The 22,297-nt window shown below is 46.6% G+C and overlaps 1 protein-coding gene across 1 annotated transcript in view; it reads left to right on the top strand.

The window, feature by feature from the left end:
• LOC147107497 (pyruvate dehydrogenase (acetyl-transferring) kinase isozyme 3, mitochondrial) overlaps window positions 1–22,297 on the top strand; it is a 125,363-nt gene that overhangs the window by 85,633 nt on the left and 17,433 nt on the right. The window contains exons 6-9 of the mRNA XM_086006570.1: window positions 10,812–10,889; window positions 12,724–12,800; window positions 16,359–16,460; window positions 18,280–18,390. Coding sequence (XP_085862696.1) covers window positions 10,812–10,889; window positions 12,724–12,800; window positions 16,359–16,460; window positions 18,280–18,390 — 368 coding nt within the window. The remainder of the gene's footprint in view (window positions 1–10,811; window positions 10,890–12,723; window positions 12,801–16,358; window positions 16,461–18,279; window positions 18,391–22,297) is intronic.

Raw genomic sequence — 22,297 nt, 5'->3', positions numbered from 1 at the left:
TCTTGTATTCTATTTTCCCCCTCTTAATTAATCCCTTTGTCCTCCTTGGCTGAATCCTCAGGTTTGCTGCTTTTTCTGGCCAATTTATATGTCCTCTCCTTGGATCTTATGCTGTCCCTAATTTCCCTTGCTAGCCACGGTTGAGTCACCTTTTTTGTTTTATTTTTATGCCAAACAGGGATGAACAAATTCTGTAGTTCATCCATGCGATCTTTGAATGTTTGCCATTGCCTATCCACCGTCAACCCTTTAAGTAACATTCCCCAATCCATCATACCCAACTCATGCCTCATACCATCGTAGTTTCCTTTATTTAAATTCAGGACCCTAGTCTCTGAGTCAACTACTTCACTCTCCATCTTAATGAAGAATTCTATCATATTATGATTGCTCCGCCCCAAGGGGCCTCGCACAACAAGATTGCTAATTAATCCTTTCTCATTACATAATACCCAGTCTAAGATGGCCTGATCTCTAGTTGGTTCCTCGACATATTGGTCCCGTATACACTCCAGGAATTCCTCCTCCACAGTATTGTTACTAATTTGGTTAGCCCAATCTATATGTAGATTAAAGTCACCCATGATAACTGCTTTGCCCTTATTGCACGCATCTCTAATTTCCCATTTAATGCCATCCCCAACCTTGGCATTTTTCATAAAAACACACCAGGTGAATTGAGCTGGATTGAGAGAGGACCTGAATTGTTGCCAGCTGCTGCAGCAGCTTAAAAGCGCTCCTGCAATTTCTCATTCTTTCACATGCCACAACTTAATGCTTAGAGGTTTGGGAGACTTTTTGCAGCTCTAATAATCTTGAGTGTTGAGGCTGAAATCCATCTGCTGTGTAACCCCCTTGGAATACCCTCTGGCCACTTTGTCTGAGCGCACATAACCTTCATTCCTCGACTATATACCAGTGGTATGGGAACCATTTATATCCTCTCAGTACTGACAATCCTCCTAACGGGGACGTCCATGTACCTCTGGTGTCTCTCCTCAATAGATGCCCATCTATCCTCCATAGCAGACCATCTATTTAGAAGAGTCACCATGCTCTGTTGAGTCTGGCAACTTATGTCCTCCAAGGAGGTTGCCACCCTCTCCATGGCGGCACGTTCACGCACCATTGCCTCTGCCAAGGCAGTGCTCATTTGGGGATGGACTCCTCCATTCTCTCCACACTCGCAGTTAGCCTGGAGGCAAACCCTGTCGGAGACTCCTGGAGTTCCAGCACTGCTCTCTTTCTGGATGACCCCAGAGGCACAGCGTCTACATGCAGCTGAGCAGAGCTAGGAGCATCCTGCGACCTCCCACAAGGACTCTCCACTGTTGTCGCTGTCTCCACCATCTGCTGATGCTCACTTGTGAGCTGTGATACACCAGGTGACAACACTACTCTATGTCGCGAAGGCCCCGCCGAGGTGTGCGTCTCTGCGCTGGTGCTGGGTGCGCTGAGTCCTGGTGACGCTGCTCCCTCAGAGGCTGCAGGTTCCTCTGAGGATTCATCCAGCTCTTCCTCCTGGGCAGTGGGGAGGGGGGTGCTCGATGGTCCTGTGGGAGAGTAAAGGCATGAGTTAGACATCTGATCTTTAGGTAGCGGACACACCCTATTGTGCAGATGATCCAAAGTCAATCTCTATGAACATCATATGCCATTGCAGTCAATCATGAAATCTAAATGCGAGGGTTGAAAATCTATTCTGTCACCAGCTTGCTCTAGTGCGCCCATCTCTCCGCCCCCCACTTCCAGCTCCTCGCCACCTCCCACGATCTCGTGTGTGGCCTCCTCAGCACTTGTCAATGTTGCCAAGGATGGAGCCCCTCCTCCTGTCATCGTTCTCTCCCTCTTATAGTGGGCTATCTCTTTCCTGCAAGGAGGGACAAAAGTGGAGTGTCAGCGAGAGTGATGGAGTGACTGAAGAATCCATAACATAGAAGCTTTGAGGGAGACCAAGATGGAGTGAGGTGCCAAGAGGAAGCTGCCTCCCTGTGTGTTGTTAGTAGTTGTCATTGCATAACAGTGAGAGCGAGTGTAAGGGGTGCATAGTAGGATGGTGAGTGATTCAGTACAGAGAGAGATGGAGAGGTATGGGTGCAAGGGAAGTAAGGGTAATGTGGGTTGTGGAGGAGTAGGCTTACAAAGCAGAGTGCTGGTGATGAGAAGAGAAGGGAAGCAGATTGAAGGTAAGTGTGATGTGATACTCACTTTTGCTGATCGCAGAAGATCATTAAAGCGTTTCTGGCACTGGATCCAGGTGCGTGAACAAATGGACCTTGTGCTGACCTCCTCAGCAATGTGCAGCCACGCTGCCTTTGTTTGCTGAGGAGGCTGTGGTAAACCACTGTTTGTATTCTACTGTGTACATGCCTCGGCTGACTCCTCCCACGAATCCAGGTATAAAGGTGACTGCTCCACAGCCCCTTTGTATTCTGGACCGGTCGACCACTCGAGGCACACCTTCATTCTCTTGTTAATAAAAGCCTGTTAATTACTCGCTTAATCTCCGTCTTTTGAGTTATTGATAGCGCATCAATTTTATTAACAAGATTTTTATAATGGAGAAGATCCTCACACCAGCATGCCTGGACTTAGATCATTGGGAGGCGGACTCATCCACCAAGTTTACTCACTGGCTTAGGTGTTTCGAAAAATTCCTGACCGCCTCCGCTGCAATCAAACCGGACGAGGACAAACTGGATGTCCTGACCTCCAAAGTGAACCACCGAGTGTACTCGGTCATCCAGGACGCGACCTCGTATGCGGATGCTATCAAGCTCCTCAAGGACCAGTACACGCGCCCAGTGAACGAGGTGTACGCTAGGCACCTCCTGGGGAGTCGTAAACAACAACCTGGGGAATCGACCGAGGAATACCTTCAGGCACTGTCTGTGCTTGGCCGGGCCTGTGGTTGTAAGGATGTAAAGGCCGCCGTGTACACAGAGGAACTTATCCGGGACGCTTTTGTAGCGGGCCACAGGTCCAATTACACCCGACAGCGACTGCTGGAGCAGAGTGACCTCGATCTCAACAAGGCCTCTGAACTCGCACTATCATTAGACGCAGCCTACCGGGGCATGGATGCCTACTCCTCTGCACCGTGGACGCCGCGGGGAACGACAGCCTGGGACACGGTAGGACCGTCTCATAGCGCCGTGCCACCCCAGCCACATCCCAGCAACAGCCCAACTACCGCAGCAGTGTCCCAAGGCCAGACAGCAGTGCCCCAAGGCCAGAAATGCTACTTCTGTGGCCAGGCCAAACACCCCAGAGCGCGCTGCCTGGCGAAAAATGCGATCTGCTCGGGCTGCGGGAAGAAGGGACACTACGCCAGCGTCTGCAGAGCCAAAGCCACCCCGAACCCCAGCAGCGCCGCGTGCGGGCTGCCATCTTGGGCCTCCCCAGCCATGTGCGAACCACCGGAACAGCAGCCATTTTGGATGCCTCCAGCCACATGGGGATCATGGACGCCGCCATCTTGGACGACAGCTGGGACACAACAGGCCCCCAACATCGCCTCATCTGATACCCGCAGCGACACACCGACCCCTACGCTGGCCTCCGTTACACTGGACCAAGCGAGACCGCACCAGCTGGCCAGTTCCACAATGGACATTAAGGTAAATGGTCACGAAACAATTGCCTTTTTGACTCTGGGAGCACGGAGAGCTTCATCCACCCCGACACGGTGCGGCGTTGCTCTCTCCCAGTCCTGCCTGCGCACCAGCGGATTTCTATGGCCTCCGAATCCCAGTCGGCGGACATTGGCGGCTACTGCGTGGTGACACTCGTAGTAGACGGGACTGTGTACGATAATTTTAAACTTCTGGTCCTGCCCGACCTCTGCGCTGCCGTTCTACTGGGGTTAGATTTTCAGTGCCACCTTAAAAGTGTTACGATGGCGTACGGTGGACCCCTCCCCCCACTCGCAGTCCGCAGCCAGCAGCTTCCAAATTGCCCGCCGCGCACCAGGTGCAACCTCTCCACACTGAGTCACCCCCCCCCCCCCCACTGTTTGCTAACCTCACCCCCGACTGTAAGCCCATCGCCACAAAGAGCAGGCGATACAGTGCCGGGGACAGGGTTTTCATTAAAACCGAAGTGGAGCGGCTCCTGAAGGAAGGGATTATTGAGGGCAGCACCAGCCCCTGGCGAGCCCAGGTTGTGGTCGTTAAGACCGGCGAGAAGCAACGCCTGGTCATCGACTACAGCCAGACAATAAATCGCTACACCCTGCTGGACGCTTACCCACTCCCCCGCATAGCTGATATGGTCAACCAGATCACGCAGTACCGCGTCTTCTCGACCATTGACCTGAAATCAGCGTACCACCAGCTCCCTATCCGCCCCAAGGACCGCCAGTATACTGCCTTTGAGGCAAACGGCCGCCTCTATCACTTCCTTAGGGTTCCCTTTGGCGTCACCAACGGGGTCTCCGTCTTCCAAAGGGAGATGGACCGGATGGTCGATCAAAATGCGTTGCAGGCCACTTTCCCATATCTGGACAATGTGACCATCTGCGGCCATGACTTGCAGGACCATGACGCAAACCTCGAAAAATTCCTCTGCACCACCAAACTCCTCAACCTGACGTATAACAAGGAGAAGTGCATATTCCGCACAACCCGCCTCGCCATCCTTGGCTGTGTTGTGGAACACGGAGTCATCGGCCCCGACCCCGACCGGATGCGTTCCCTTATGGAACTCCCACTGCCCCACTGCCTCAAGTCCCTGAAGAGGTGCCTAGGGTTTTTCTCTTATTACGCCCAGTGGGTCCCCTACTGTGCGGACAAGGCCCGTCCGCTGATCAAGTCCACCTCTTTTCCCGTGACGGCAGAGGCCCGCTTAGCCTTCCACCGTATCAAGGAAGACATTGCCAAAGCCACCATGCACGCAGTGGACGAATCCATCCCCTTCCAGGTGGAAAGCGACGCGTCCGACTTTGCCCTGGCCGCTACCCTCAATCAGGCGGGGAGACCCGTGGCCGCCTTTTCACGAACCCTCCAGGGCCCGGAGACCAGACACTCCGCTGTTGAGAAGGAGGCCCAGGCTATTGTGGAGGCTGTGCGTCATTGGAGGCACTACCTGGCCGGAAAATGATTTACCCTGCTCACTGACCAGCGTTCAGTTGCTTTCATGTTTAACAACAAGCAGAGGGGCAAAATCAAAAACGACAAGATCTTGAGGTGGAGAATCGAACTTTCCACCTACAATTACGAGATCTTGGCCCGGGAAGCTCAATGAACCCCCGGATGCTCTATCGCGTGGCACCTGCGCCAGCGCGCAGATCGATGGACTGCAGGCCCTCCACAATGACCTCTGCCACCCGGGGGTCACCAGGTTCTTCCACTTCATCAAGGCCCGCAACCTGCCTTACTCCATTGAGGAGGTCAGGACCATGACCAGGAACTGCCAAGTCTGCGCTGAGTGCAAACCGCACTTTTACAGACCAGACAGGGCTCACCTGATAAAAGCCACTCGCCCCTTCGAGCGCCTGAGCGTTGATTTTAAAGGGCCTCTCCCCTCCTCCGACCGCAATGTGTACTTCCTCAATATTATTGATGAGTACTCCCGTTTCCCGTTCGCCATCCCCTGCCCGGACATGACCAGTGCCACGGTCATTAAATGTCTGAACGACCTCTTCACCCTGTTCGGTTTCCCCAGCTATATCCATAGCGACCGGGGCTCATCGTTTATGAGCGACGAACTCCGTCAGTACCTGCTAGCTAGGGGTATTGCCACAAGCAGGACCACCAGTTACAACCCCCGGGGGAACGGACAGGTGGAAAGAGAGAATGCGACAGTTTGGAAGGCCGCCCTGCTAGCCTTAAAGTCTAGGGGCCTTCCGACCTCCCGCTGGCAGGATGTGCTCCCCGATGTGCTCCACTCTATTCGGTCACTGCTCTGCACTGCCACTAACGCCACCCCTCATGAGAAAATGTTTGTCTTCCCAAGGAAGTCCACATCGGGGACATCGCTACCGCCATGGCTGACGTCCCCAGGGCCGGTCCTACTGAGAAGACACGTGAGGGGACCCATAAAACGGACCCCCTGGTCGAGAGGGTCGACCTCCTCCACGCCAACCCCCAGTATGCTTACATTGCGTACCCAGACGGGCGGGAGGACAGTCTCCATAAGAGACCTCACACCCTCAGGGGCCGCAGTAACCCACTACCCACTACCACCCTCCCCGCCCCCCCCCCCCCCCCCCCACGATCCGATATCCAGCCCCAGCAGACGGCAGGCCTGGGCCCCGCGACCCGCTCGACATCTACGAGGACTACACACCAGTGCCCCGGCCTACGCGGGACTCGACGCCGGAAGCTTCACTACCCCTGCCGTCGCCACGTCGATCACAGCGGCAGACAAGAACTCCGGAGAGACTCCAATACACTAACTTTTAATACACTTCACCCCGCCGGGCTCAATTTTAAACAAGGGGTGAATGTGGTAAACCACTGTTTGTATTCTACTGTGTACATGCCTGTACATGCCTCGGCTGACTCCTCCCACGAATCCAGGTATAAAGGTGACTGCTCCACAGCCCCTTTGTATTCTGGACCGGTCGACCACTCGAGGCACACCTTCATTCTCTTGTTAATAAAAGCCTGTTAATTACTCGCTTAATCTCCGTCTTTTGAGTTATTGATAGCGCATCAGAGGCTTCCTCCAGCCATCGGGAGGGAACAGAATCTCCCTGCGCCCTCATACTCCCTCCACAAGAGCTTGGAGTGGTGAGTCCTCATTAAAACGTGGAGCAGCCTTCGGTTTTGCACCACTCATTGTTGCCTTGGCCAGCACGCACGACGGCACTGAAGAGGCCAATTAAATTAAAATTTCAAATTGGGAGCGGCTGAAACCGGTAGTGGGTCTGGACCCCACCCACCAGGCAACCCGACTCCAAGCTGCCTCCTCAATTAAATTCACGGCCTTTTTGTCTCTCTTCACGGAAGAAGACTCGAAAAACTTCCCGGAAATAGTGGAGAACCAAGGGTCTAGCGAGAATGAGGAACTGAAAGAAATTAATATTAGTAAAAAAAAATAGTACTGGTGAAATTAATGGGTCTGAAAGCCGCTAAATCCCCTGGACCTGCTGCTTACATCCTAGGGTTTTGAAAGAGGTGAGGAGAAATTTCTTCACTTAGAGGGTGGTGAATCTTTGGAATTCTCTACCCCAGAGGGCTGTGGAGGCTCAGTCGTTGAGTATATTCAAGACAGAGATCGATAGATTTTTGAATATTAGGGATATGCGGTTAGTGTAGGAAAGTGGAGATGAGGTAGAAGATCAGCCATGATATTGAATGGCGGAGCAGGCTCGAAGGGCCAAATGGCCTATTCCTGCTCCTATTTCTTATGTTCTTACGTTAAACACTTTGGCCTTGAAATTTAGTGACGTTGCTCCTATTTAACAGGCGTAAAACGGGAACCAAAGCATTCCGTATAGCAGGTGGTGTACGCACACACATTCTGAGCCGGAGGTCTACTGCCTGTTGTATTGGTGTAGGCATCAAGAGGTGTCCAGGGCCCATGCCTGAAACACATGTTGGTCCTTTTGCATATGCAAATAAGGGGCTAAACACCTGTCCCTTACCTATGCCTTTATCACCTCCAGATTTGACTTCTCCATTGCTCTCCTGGCTAGCCACCCATCCTCCACCTTCCATAAACTTCAGCTCATCCAAACACTGGTTCCTGTATTCTATCCTGCAGTACGTTCCTTTCACTTATGATCCCAATACTTGCTGACGTACATTGGCTCCTGGTCCCCACAACATCCGCAATTTTAAATTCTCATTCTCATGTTTAAATCCTTTTATGCCCTTGCCCCTCCCTATCTCTGTAACTTCCTCCAGCTTTACTATTTCCCCCACCCCCCAACTCTCCATTTGTCTGACTCTGGCCTTTTGTGAATTCTCTCCCCTTTGCTGCACCATTGGCGGCCATGTCTTCAGCCGTCTAGGCCCCATGTTCTGAAATTCACTCCCTAAATTCCTCCGCCTCTCTACTTCCCTCTCCCCTTTTTAAGACCATCCTTAAAAACATCTTGACTGAGCTTTTAGTCACCCCTCCTAGTACTTCCTTCTTCTGGGTCATACTCCATTTTTGTCGGATTATGCCTCTGTGAAGCAGCTTGAGATTTTTATTTTTACATTTGAAGGTGCTATATAAATGCAAGGTGATGGGGTGTGCATATAGGGAAAGGATGTCCAAACCTTTGGAGCTGGGGCTTAGCTATGTGTTAAAACATGGGCCACTTATACAACAATGCTAGAACAAAAAGCGAGGCCGACAAATACAAAAAAGGTGACCCGTCCATTTACAAAAAAGTGAAACCACATAACTGCCCCCACCCCCTTCCTCTAGTTGTGATGCTCTTATCCCATTGGATCCTTTGGTGGTCTTCTTTTGTATGGTAGTAGTAAAGCAAATCAAATGTAATAGCTAAGTCAGATATCCAGGCCAAAGCTTCCGGTGTAATAGCGTGGATATCTTGTAGGCTGCCTGCGAATTTCCTCTGAGGGCAGTGCTCAATGATGTAATCCAGGGTCTGATTAGGAACTCCACAGTCACATGATGGGGATACTTCCATCTTCCATCTATGGAGAAGGTGGCAGCATCTACAATGACCGGTTCTGAGGCGGTTGATGGTTGACAACTGTTTGCGAGGAAGGTTTGATCCTTCAGGTTGTACTGTGGGGTCCTCTAAGGAATCCATTCCGTATGTCAGTTTTTCCACACATTTCGCCCATCGATCATCAAGGCTGAGGGGAGATCGCTGAAGGGCATCGGCGACGGTCCAAAATGGCCTACTAGATTTTAGATAGGTTGGTGGTAGGTTGTTCAAGTCGGCCTGGATCAGCATGCCTTTGCTGGTGTAGCATTTGTATTCTTTGGAGACTGCATATTCGCGGCGTAGGTGTGCGGTGCAATGTTTGCAAGCACAGCCAGCCAAGGTGTTGGTGTCGATAAAAGTGTACCGGTGATAATTCTCATAGTAGAGTTCAGCTGGACATCAACGGATTTGACATGCAGACTTGATAGCCATGCCGGAGAGCAGTACTCTGCTGTAGAGTGCACCAGGGCGGCCCTATGGAGGGTTTGCGCGTCTGCTCCCCATGTGGATCCGGCGAGTTTCTGGATCAGATTGACCCTACTCTTTAGTTCTTCCCAAGGTTCTGGAGATGATGTCTATATGATAGGGTACAATTGAGCGTGACTCCTAAATAGGTTTTTTTGGCATGGTTTACCTCTGCGCCACAAAAGGTGACTTTCGAAGCTTGGTTTGCTTGATGGGTGTTGAGGTGGAATGTCGAGGTGACGGTCTTTTGCGGGTTTGGCTGAAGTCACCATCGGTGGAAGTAGGCCTCTATCCTCTGTAAATCACTGGTCAGGGCCTCCTTGGTGATGGACAGATTCATGTTTCACGTGGCCAAAGCAATGTCATCAGCGTATATAATCTTGCGGGACTCTGTTTCAGGCAGGTCACTGGTGTAAACGTTGAATAACGTGTGCCAGGACAGAACCCTGTGGGAATCCATTGTTCAATGTCCTATATCTGCTCCTGGGTGCCACTGTACACATGGAAGCGTCGGTTGCTTAGCATGGAGTTGAGAGGATGGATCGTTCTGCAGGGTAAAATGGCGGAGAGCTTGAAAAGCAGTTCATGCTTCCATACTGTGTCATGCGCCACGGACCGGTCCATGAGTGCTACAGCGATCTTGAGCTGGTGCTGGAAGTCTGCATAAACACCATCTGGACCAGCGGCTTTTCCAGATTTGGTTGTCGACAGGGCTGCGTTTAGTGTGATTCTTTGATGTGAACTTTTTTTTCTCTGTTTTAAACCATTTTATGGGTAGTTTCACTTTGAAGGGAATAGCACAATGGCTAGTACATAAAATAAATAAAAACAAATAAAACCTGAAATTCTCATTTGTTTGTGATAGTAACAGATTCTATTTCCGCTCCCCGCCCGGAGTTCCTCACTCACCTTCCATTGAAATCAAAGCTTTTTAGGTAAACTTTGCCATCATCAAAGCTACTTCTGCTGCAGAAATTAAGGGGGTTCAAAATGCTGCACTTGGACAAATACTAACTGCATTGGAGCGGGAGAAAATGTTTCAGCACTTTAAAATGGCTGGGCCTAGAGGATTAATCCAAGGCTGCTCTCTCATAAGTTGAAATCTGCCCATTAGAAAGCAGCTTTGCCAATCCTCAAGCCTGGGAAATTTAAACAGCTTGGGAGTACTTCAGTTGACTTTGTATAGAAGCACAAATAAAAATGGAAATAACAGGAGCCTTGAGGGTAAGATCAAGAGCTCACAGGCCGCATTTGGCCCATGGGTCACGTCTTGGATATGGACCCTCACCTGATATACATACCTTGATTTGGTAAAATCATAGTTTGAAAACAAAATAAAATGTAAAAAATATTTTAACCCATTTCCAGTGTGCTGAAGAGGACCTGCAATAGTATTAACAGGATATAGGGCTAGGTTAAATATGGCAAAGCCAAATTCAGTAATTGCTCGGTGTACTTGTCAGTTACATTACCTGAACCTGTCCAGATAAGGAATAACTGAATGTCATCATATCCATACTAGTTGGCCAAAGAGCTGGAAAAAAAGTACACCTGAGTAGTTATTGTTGTTTGTTCCTTGTTAAGTTAGAGCTTGCACATTTTCCTCTGGATAACAGTAACATAATCAAGTTGAACACTTACTCGTAGACTGAGCAGATATCCTTGGCTTGCATTTTACCCATGTTGTGTACCGTGTGTGCTTTAATGTAAGATTTTCATTTTCTTTGCGCAGATGCATATGAGACTGCAAAGATGCTATGTGAACAGTACTACATGGGATCCCCAGAGCTGGAGATTGATGAATTTAATGGTAAACAGAATCTTTCAAGTTTTTTTTTGACTAAAATTCATTTATAAACAATTAATTGTGATGACAAAGTTTCAATGTACAGGAAACTTTGGTTTATCTGGAGGTTGTATGTCCAGAAACCTCGATCTAACGGCAGAAATCAGCAGCCGTTTTGGTTAGGTTTTTTTTCTTCTCGCATTTTTTTTTTTTTTTTTATAACAGTCAGGCTCTGGAAAGCATCTCTGTAGCTTAGCAACAGCTTCAGAGACGCTTCCAAGGTACAGGCCGAGTGTTTACAAGCTGTTGCTAAGCAACAGTGTTTGTTGTCAGATACGGAGATGAAAACCTCCGTATCTTTCAACATTAGCGCTGGTCTATCCGGAAGTTTTGATAGATCGACAGCAGCTCGGTGCCGGATATCGTGAAGTTTCCTGTATTGATCATTTAATACAACACAAGAATGGCAAAAACAAAGATGGTCATTCAATCAAATGCAATGTCACAATTGCCTACTTCACATGAACTTGCAACACATCACAAATGTCACCATCTTTCAATGGACTAATACTGATCCATTACCTACAATGCCGGCCAACTGATTGTTGGACTACTTAAGTGCTAGTTAACCAGATCTTTTTGCAAAGCAGCCTGACCATAATGATAGCATCTGTCAACCATATGTTCACTAGGCTGATGAGGTTTATTCTACAAGATGCCTGACTAACATGCACCGAACAGATGCACCTGGAGTCATATTTTTTCTGAGTTCATTACAACTGTATTGGCCAAGTGGAATTGACTGCTTGAATCTCCCTTATTTCCCCCATACAGGGTTTGTTTGTTAGCCCTCTTCCACAACATTTACGTTTAATGCCTTAACTAGCCATATTTCCCAGAACAATGAAATATATATAGTGCTTCGCTCATTAGCTCAATTGAGTTTGAACGAATGGTTGCCATCCAATCAGAATACTAACTTATCCATGAATTGAAGAGATCTGTATGTTTGGAGTAGAGTTAAATATATTGGCCCAGAAATTCGGGTCGGGGGCTTCCCGTGGGTGCAAGCCCCCGACCTGCACTTGCCTAGCACGCCGGCCGTTGAGCTGTGGGCCCCCGTGGATTTCCGATCCGGGGCCTGGTCCAGCTGCCGGCGCGCAGTGCTTGCGTATCCCAGGGGCGCAGTTAGTTCGCTGCGTCCCCTGGGATCATGGGGAGCCAATCGGAGCAGGGAATGCTCCATTCATAAGTCTGACAGGAAGTGCTGTCAAGACTTATAAATACTACGGCCCCAAAATAGCACTAAATCTTCAAATAAATTTTTTTTTTTAATCACATTTTTTAAATAAACTATAAATTACATGAAATAACTATTTTAAACAATAATTTAAATTTTTGAAAAAAATAATTTTATTTTGTAACGGGGCTAAAAAATAAACTTACCTTGCTTTAAAGTATTTAAAAATAATAAACCTGTGGAAAAAATGTTTTAATTTTAATTAATTCACCACTTACCTTGTAAAAAGCAGGCCTTACGCCTGCTTTTTACATTTCTAAATTCTGCAGGCTTACCTTCCCGGGAAAACCTGTAAAAAAGATCGAAGTTTGATGCGCACGCGCAGCCTCCCCCGCGCACGCGTTCGACCTCTGAACCCCTTCGTTCAGGGGAACGGAAGTGCCGGTTTCCCGCGCATGCGCAGTGCATGCAGGAAACCGGCACTTCCATCGGGCCTACGGGTGAGTACTCCGTGCGTACTCACCCGTGGAGACCCGAATTTCTGGGCCAATGTATAACTGTGAACAAGTGTGCAAAAGAAGAATATAATTAATGAATGAATTTATGTATTTATTTTAGCTAAAACACCTGTAAAGCCTATCCAAGTGGTGTACATACCCTCACATCTCTTCCATATGTTGTTCGAACTGTTTAAAGTAAGTTGGCAATTTTTGTTGGACTTGCATGATAACTGAAGAAAGTAGCAAAACAAAATTTTGTGCTTGCATTTGTTGAAGGTTAAGGGACCTCCATTGTGGTGCTGGTATCTATCTTCCTGGATGAATGCTTGGGAGCACTAACCTGTCACAAATGTTGTCCTATATTATTCGTATTTAGAGTTAACGGGGCACATAGATACTGAAAATTTGGGTGTAGCATAATTATGTGCGTAACACTTTTGCTGAGTTTCCTCAATCTTTTACACCATGTCTAGGACCAGGAATAGGCCATTCAGCCCCTCAAGCCTGTTCCACCATTCAGTGTGATCATGGCTGATCTGTATCCTAACTCCATTCACCTGCCTTGGCTCCATGGAGGAAAAATTAGGTTGGTTTGCGCTTCCCGTTAGCGCCTTAAGAGGGTGCTAATGTGGCGCAAAGCAACTAGCGCCCGTGCGTGGCGATGTTTGCGCCGCTCACAAAATTGACTAGACATTTTGCGGCAGCGTTAAACACTACCGCCACGATCTCCTGCGCCTGCACGTGCAATGCCCTGGTAGCGCCCCGGACCGGATATTGAGTGGCGCCCCCTGTCTTACCGCCTGCCGCTAGCAACAACAGATTGAGAGGAGCGTTTTGGAGTCCGGAAGGGACTGGGGGAGCGCTATTTAAAGGTGACCGCTTCCTGCCTTTTTTTGTCTGCGAAATTTTTTCACCACACATTCTGAGTGAGAGAGAGACTGCAGGAGATATTCAAAGCTGTGTTGAGGAGTTTTGGGTACTGAGCAGCACTTTGCAGGTTCTTTTTTATTTGATCTTCCTTGCATCAATTTAGAAGAGACTATTGGGGCTGCACTCTGAGCTCTTTCCCTGGGCCTCTCCATTGTTCTTTCCAACAGATTAGATGTACAGGTCTCTCCAGGCCTAGATTCAAGGCTGCAATGAGCAGGGTGCGGATGGAGAGCAAGATCGACCCTCCCCTTTAAGAACTGGCCGGCGACAGTGTGTCTGTGTTCCATTGCTGACTGACATCACATGAGCTTCGCCAGCGCTCTGAGTTAGCGCCTCGCTCCTCGGCCTTTGCGCCTTAAGACAGGTGTGCAGCGACTGATTTAGTGTTCCAATCACCTCCAGGGGCGATAAAAGCCAAGTTTGCAGTCGGAGGTGATAATTAGCGCCAGGCGCTAAACTTTGTGCCCAGCCGATAATCGCGCCCCAAACGGGGCGATACTGAATTTCTCCCCCCATATCCCTTAATACTCTTAGCTAGCAAAATTCTATCTGTCTCCGATTTAAAATTATTAATTGAGCTAGCATCTACTGCTTTTTGTGGGAGAAAGATCCACACTTCTACCACCCTTTGCATGCAGAAGTGTTTCCCAGCTTCTCTCCTGAATGGCCAGGCTCTGATTTTAAGGTTATGCCCCCTTTGTCCTAGACTCCCCCACCAGCGGAAGACATTTCTCTCTATCTACCCTATCAATTCCTTCCAAAATCCTAAAAACCTCAATCAAATCACTCCACATGATTTAGCCCTTGGTGCCCTGGTAACATTCTGGTTAAGCTGCACTGCACTCCTTCCAAGGCCAATATATTCTTTCCTGGCAAAGCTTCTTCCCCTTTTATATTCTAGCCCTCTAGTTATAAAGGCTAACATTCTGTTAGCCTTTTTGATTATTTTTGTACCTGACTACTATATTTTAGTGACTTGTGTACATGGACCCCTAAATGTCTTTGGACCGCCACTGTTCCTAGCTTTTCACCATTTCAAAAATACTCGGATCTCTCCTTTTTGGGACCAAAATGGATGACCTCACATTTACCGGCATTGAAATCCATCTGCCACAGTTTTTCCCACTCACTTAATCGATCGATGTCTCTTTGTAATTTTATGCTCCTGTCTACACTACTTACTATGCCACCAATCTTTGTCATCAGCATACTTGGATATATGACTCTCTATTGTGTTATCTAAGTCATTAATAAATACAATGAATAGTTGAGAACCCAGCAGAGATCATTGTGGGTCACCACTAGTTATTTCCTTCCAATTTGAGTACATACCCATTATCCCTACACACCGATTACACGCATGGCTGGGTGCAAATGCACAGGTAATTCCACACCATTAGATGAAAAGATGTTGTTCTTCAGTGTAGCATGAAATTTCACACAAACATTATTACATCTGGAATTAATTTTTCCCGCTTCTGACTCTCTTCAGTCAGAATATATAGTGATACCAGTTTTTTGACTGATTTTGAGTAGCTTTCATTTCCAGCCACCTTTAGCCACCAAATTGATTAACCTATTCAGACTAGTGCCATGGGCTGAACCACCCCATTCTGTGTATCCATTTCAGAGGTTGATTACTCTGAGTTAAGAAATACTTCCTGCTGTCTGTCCTAAACTTGTCTGTTACAAACTTGAAGTCTTATGTTACTTTCTCCTCTTCATTGTCAACAGCCACTCCTGTAAGTGGATCCCACTTCCCTTATAAGCCGAAGTAGACACACGCTGCCCAATATCTACTTGTCCGATGGCATAACCCAGGGGTGTAATAACTCTACCCACCTTGTGTTCTGAACTAGATATTTGTGTTTTTCGCATGTGCCCCTTTGTGCCTAGATATGAATTGTTAAGTTGCTTTATTTCAAAGCAAGCGAGCATACAAAGCAACAATTATGATCAGACGCACTTCAATCATTACAACTTGTCTTCATGTAATAGAAAAATAATTAATTTGTAATACTTTCCCACATCAGTGGGTCATCTTACTTGACTATTTAAAATTAATTCTTGGGATGTGGGCCAACGTTCTCTCTAATATTATTTGGCACTGTGCGGCCCCTTTAAGGGGCTGTGCGGGCCATTCAAAGTACCGTGCATGCGCAGTTTTTGTATTGAAAAGCTGGCTGTGCGGGTTCCACGTAGCACTGTGCAGCTGCACAGCTTACAGGGAACATTGATGTGTGCATCGCTAGCAAGGCCGGCATTTATTGCCCATCCCTAGTTGCCCTTAAACAAAGTATCTCCTAACTACCATACTGCATTCTCCATTTAAGCCTGGCAATAGCTTGCCCTTTCAGTTTCCTGGGGGAGTGCCTGTGTTTCTGTCTTTTCATCTACCCATGTTCACATCTTGAAAGAAGGGCCTACACTATATTAACCCTGCCAAACACTGAGGATCACAGACCTCTCAACAGGTGTGAGGTGTTTATTGATTGCTGACACAGGCTAATGAATTACTTATTATTTACACTTTGTAGGAAAATAGCTTCACTACTTGGCTTATTAGCATTTTAACAACTTTTCATCTCGGTGCCTATTTTTTTCACTTGTGTGAATACACTTTACTTTAAAACACAACTCTTAAATGTTGCTCCCACCCCCAAAAAGCATTTCTATGGAAAATTGATCACAAAAACCTGAAACGTGACATTGTCCTCTGCGACTTGCACATCATTTAGATGTGGCTCCCTGCTGGGTGCGCAGGATCAATTCATTTATCCTTAACTTTAATCATATAGATGTATGAACTTCTATTTATCACAGAATTCAATGAGAGCTACTGTGGAACTTTATGAAGGAAGAAAAGAAGGTTACCCTCCTATCAAAGCTTTGGTCACATTGGGGAAGGAAGATTTGTCTATTAAGGTTAGTACAGCAATTTTATTACCTTTTTTTTTGCGGAACCCAAACTGGGCATCAGTGAGTTTGACTTTTTTCCCCCAGTATATCAAACATTAAGGGCTGTATTTTGTTTTACTCATTAATCTTACAAAAAAAGTAGACCTGAGTAAAGAGTGGTGGTATGTTGGTAGAAAATACTAAAGGATTATTTATCTTTATTTAGTGCTGTTTTGAAGACCTGTACAAAAATGTTTTGAGAAACTAAAAATTTGGTTTTTTTGCTTATAAAGGCATTGTTACGGTCATACTGATGAACTTAGGCAGCAATCTGCATCTTGACCGTCAGTTCAAAGTTCAATCCAGACCTGCTGTTAATGAGCAGTAAGATTTTGAAGTTGGCCAAGCAGGGATGTGTTTGGTGGGGTATGGTTGCAGCAGGGAGCTCAGGCTCACCTGGGAGGTGGCAATTGAAGTGTGTAACCTTGATCCATAAAGATTTTCTGCAATGGAATACCAGTGGAAGAGAAGGTTTTCATTGCCCTCAACTTTAATGCCACAAGTGCCTTCCATGTGTCCAAAGGAAACATCTCCAGAGTCAGACACTTGTCTGCCTTTTGGGCAGTTGATGATTTTCTTCACAATGAAATGTGACAGACTGCGAGGCATGGTCAAAGTGAATAATATTATTTAATTCTGCAGTGTTAGGCATCCGCAGTATTTTGCTATTATACATGTTTAATGTATTTTGCTGGTGTGTTTACTTCTGTGTTGTGAACTTTCCAATGCTGTTTGTGAATGAATATTGCTAATAGATGGTTCACTAGTTCAAAGAGTAGCATGAGTGAATGGCACCATACTCAACTGGTGAATTGTATGCATACTAGAGACTCAGTAACTGCATTTGAAACTAACCTCTGATGCATCTGCATTTGAGACTTAACACTTGATGCATCTTCATCTGGGACTAACCCTTGATGCATCTGCATCAGTGTCTTTGGTCTCTCGTGCTAGGATCTCTGACTTATGGTTTTCAGAGGCAGTACCTTTGGAGGTCCACCCATTTGCCTGATGCAGAACAGTGGACATTTATGAGCTCTTGTAAATGCTCTATTATCATTGTCTGTAACTGTTGCCTGAGCAAGCTGAAGCCAGCTAAGAATGTACCTTGGACTTTGGAGCCTAATGTTTCTGTAGCAGTAGTCGGAGCATTTGTGATATGACCTATCTAACTGAGGTCTCCACTGTACATGCTAGTGGAGTTGCCACTTGCTCAAGTACAAACTGCTATGCAGATGACCATTGCTTCATTACCTTGCTCATGTCAAATGCCAGCACAGATCTGGGTCTAGAACTCCCTCAAGACTACCTAGGCCAGCAAATGAGCACAGATTCCAGTGAATAAGAGAATAGAATCTTCCTGTTGAATAGAGCTAAAATGTATGAAAGCTTATCAACCTGAAATGTTATCTCTGTTTCTCTCTCCACAGATGCTGTCTGACCTGCTGAGTGTTTGCAGCATCCTCTGTTTTTATTTCAGAGTTCAAGCATCTGCAGTATTTTGCTTTTGTATTGAGGATACACAGTTTTGTGAATTTATCCTGGATGCATGTTTTGAGTCCACATCAAAAGACAACCTGGAAAAAAAATATTCTTAAATTCATAGGTGGAAGTATAATTAAACAATAGTTAGATTGTCTACAAGATCAAACTTATTCATTCTTTAATATTCTCCACCTTTTTTTTTTCTCCATCCAACATTTAATGGTATCCATGCAATCTGTTGGGGAAGGTGGCTAAATTGTTTTAGCTTCGGCTTTAATCATTTTTCTACTTTCTGGTGTAGATATCTGATAAAGGGGGCGGTGTTCCTCTGCGGAAGATTGACCGACTATTTAATTATATGTATTCAACTGCGCCCAGTCCCAGCTTGCAACCATCACGGGCTGCTCCTCTGGTAAGTGCCTCTGGCTACAAGGAGCTGCAGAATTAAAACATCCCAAGAAAATAATCAATTTTTAGATTCAAAACTGTGCACAAAATTAGAGATTAGTTCTGTACTCTGCTTGAGTGCCTCTGCGATGCAGGTTAAAGGGGTGACCAACATGCATCTAGGGTATGTGGAGATACCTGACCCTGGAAAAATAACTATTGGTCCAGTAATGAGATTTGGGCACCACCTGATAGTTACCAGGCAAGTCGAAAGCACTAGGTTCCATTAGAATTTGTTGGACTGCCCAGTAACCTACATCAAAGGAGCAGCTCAGGGAGGGAGCATAGGCCAAAAATAGCATAATAAGGAAAAAACTAGGAACTATCCTAACTTTTATTAATGGGAATAGGAGATTATGTAAACAGAGTACTCCCCATCACCTTTCCCTTTTATTTAACTGCTATATCTAGCAGCTCCATAAGCTTAGTTAGACCTCCAGACATAAGTTAGGGACTTGTGTGTTTGCCATAGATAATGTTAGTCAACCAGCTTCTGAGTTTGGATAGATTCTAATATCGAGAACGTTCTGGGATTAAGTATCTCTCCTTGGCTGGTAAGGTAAAAGACCTCTTCAATCCATTCTGCCATCATGTTTTTAATTGTCCAGTCATTGTGTTCAATTTTTTTATATGGTGCAGAATTTGTTTAAAATAATCAGCTTCAGCTCAATACTTTCACTATTCACTACAATAAGTTGGTTCATTCATGACTAGTTTTTGTGACCGTGTTCTTTTTGCTCCTTGGTTGTGTTTCCAGGTGCACCAAAGCCCATGAACTTTGTTCATTTTGCACTGTTCTTGACATCCCGTTGTAAGTTCCTTCACAAAAAATTCCACAGAACTGGCCATCTTTTTCTGATATCAAATAGCAGTTCTTGGAGCATATGTATAGCCCATTCTTCAGATATTTAAACAACTTGGTTAGACTGCAACTTGCTATGATCCTGCTGAATGCTTTTCCTTGTGCTCATTCTGTAAGAGCCCAGTCCAGCATCTTATCTAATTTGGCCTATTCCTTGAACCATTTAACCTTGCTTGTGAAAGGTCATAGGAGGATTTTATTGTCCTCTCTTTGCTAGTTCCACAAGCTGGAATCTTTGACCAAGCTGGTATGGCCTCACAGGACTACATGCATGCTAAACAGCGGAAGCAGCATGCTATAGATAGAGCTAAGGAATCCCACAACCAACGGATCAGATCAAAGCTCTGCACTCCTGCCACATCCAGTCGTGAATGGACAATTAAACAACTAACGGGCGGGGGAGGCTCCATGAACATACCCACCCTCAATGATGGCAGATCCCAGCACGCCAGTGCAAAAGACAAGGCTGAAGTGTTTGCAACCATCTCCAGCCAGAAGTACTGAGAGGATGATCCATCTCTGCCTGCTCCTGAGTTCCCCACCATCACAGATGCCAGTATTCAGCCAATTCGATTGACTCCACGTGATATCAAGAAACGGCTGAGCACACTGGATACAGCAAAGGCTATGGGCCCTGACAATACCCCAGCTGTCATGCTGAAGACTTGTGCTCCAGAACTAGTCGTGTCTCTAGCCAAGTTGTTCCAGTACAGCTACAACACTGGCATTTACCCAACGATGTGGAATACTGCCCCAGGTATTCCCTGTCCACAAAAAGCGGGACAAATCTAATCCAGCTAATTACCGCCCCATCAGTCTACTCTCAATCATCAGCAAAGTGATGGAAGGGGTCATCGACAATGCTATCAAGCGCCAATTGCTCACCAATAACCTGCTCACCGGTGCTCAGTTTGGGTTCCGCCAGGACCATTTGCCTCCAGACCTCATTATAGCCTTGGTCCAAACATGGACAAAAGAGCTGAATTCTAGAGGTGAGGTGAGAGTGACTGCCCTTGACATCAGGACAGCATTTGACCGAATGTGGCATCAAGGAGTCCTAGTAAAATTGAAGTCGGTGGGAATCAGGGGAAAACTCTGCACTGGCTGGAGCCATACCTAGCACAAAGAAAGATGATTGTGGCTGTTGGAGGCCAATCATCGCAGCTCCAGGACATCGCTGCACGAGTTCCTCAGCAGTGTCCTAGGCCCAACCATCATCAGCTGCTTCATCAATGACCTTCCCTCCATCATAAGGTCAGAAGTGGGATGTTCGCTGATGCACAGTGTTCAGTTCCATTTCCAACTCCTCAGATAATGAAGCAGTCTATGCCCGCATGCAGCAAGATCTGGACGACATTCAGGCTTGGACTGATAAGTGGCAAGTAACATTCACACCATACAAGTGCAGGCAATGGCTATCTCCAACAAGAGAGCATCTAACCACCCCTCCTTGACATTCAGCGGCATTACTGTTGCCAAATCCCCCAACATCAACATCCTGGGGGGTCACCATTGACCAGAAGCTTAACTGGACCAGCCACACAAATATAGTGACTACAAGAGCAGGTCAGAGGCTGGGCATTCTGCGGCGAGTGTCTTGCCTCCTAACTCCCCAAAGCCTTTTCACCATCTACAAGGCACAAGTCAGGAGTGTGATGGAATATTCTCCACTTGACTGGATGAGTGCAGCTCCAACAACACTCAAGAAGCTCGACACTATCCAAGACAAAGCAGCCCACTTGATTGGCACTCCCTCCACCATCGGCACACTGTGGCTGCAGTGTGTACCATCTACAAATGCACCGCAGCCACCTTCGACTGCACCTCCCAAACCCGTGACCTCTACCACCTAGAAGGACAAAGGCAGCAGGCGCATGGGAACACACCATCACCTCCAAGTTGCACACCATCCTGACTTGCAAATATATCACCGTTCCTTCATCGTCGCTGGGTCAAATCCTGGAACTCCCTCCCTAATAGCACTGGGAGTACCTTCACCACGCGGAGTGCAGCAGTTCAAGAAGGCAGCTCACCACCACCTTCTCGAGGGCAATTAGTGATGGGCAATAAATGCTGGCCTTGCCAGCGATGCCCACATCCCAGGAACAATTTTTTTTTAAATGGCATTGCTGCTCCTCAGCAACCTATCATGATCACCTTAAAGAAAACAAACTAGCTGCTCTTTCTCAGACATTTTAACTCGAACCTGAACTGAAATTTGCAGTAAAACCCTTCTAAATCTGCAATCTTGCACTATGCAGGGTACTGTGAGGCCCTCTGTCTACCTCCTGCATGTCTTTGCAGTGTGCTATAAAAAGGTACTGCAGATGCTATCAAATTAATGATGCATGTTATAATGTGCATGTCATCATTATTGTCTAGGGGCTTATCCATAAGAGGACAATACTGCTACCAGCTTCTTCCAACCATTATGGTTCAGGACTTTCACTGTGCCTGATCAGCAGTAAGGCCCATGTTTCTAAGGAACACTTTTATATTGTCATCCATCTTGTTCTGGGTCTGCCTCATTACCTCTTCCATGTTAGTGGTGAATGCTATGGAAGGGTCAGACTCTGGGTGGTGCATGAGGTGTCCATGTTGACATGCTTCGAGTAAGCATGAGCCACTTGATCGTGGAATATACAGAACAGACTTTATTCATATACAGCATAGGTGATCAAGCTATACTGTATGAAGGAATAGCTTTTGGTTTCTCTATCTTTCGAGCTCTCCTAATTCTGGGAAACTATTGTCCTTTTATACACCTCGGTTTGCCTACTTCAAAGGTGCGTTTCACAGATAAGACCTCATGATTTACCTGTTCTTGAATTCTTTTAAGAACAATCTATTCACATAAACAGCCTTAGTTGTTTATTTCAAAGATACTTTCCACAACCAAGACTCCCTGATCTATCTGTTCTTGGATCCTTTGAAGACAACTTATTTACCTAAATATCCACTCTATACAATGGTTAATTGATCTCTCTGCCTATGTTTATTACACTAGTCA

Source organism: Somniosus microcephalus, chromosome 14 (genome assembly GCF_052327205.1).
Source record: "Somniosus microcephalus isolate GS21.2 chromosome 14, FLI_Smic_1.0, whole genome shotgun sequence".
Classification (NCBI taxonomy): Eukaryota; Metazoa; Chordata; class Chondrichthyes; order Squaliformes; family Somniosidae; genus Somniosus; species Somniosus microcephalus.
Note: the sequence above shows the minus strand (reverse complement) of the source record. Positions and strands in the feature narration are given on the sequence as shown.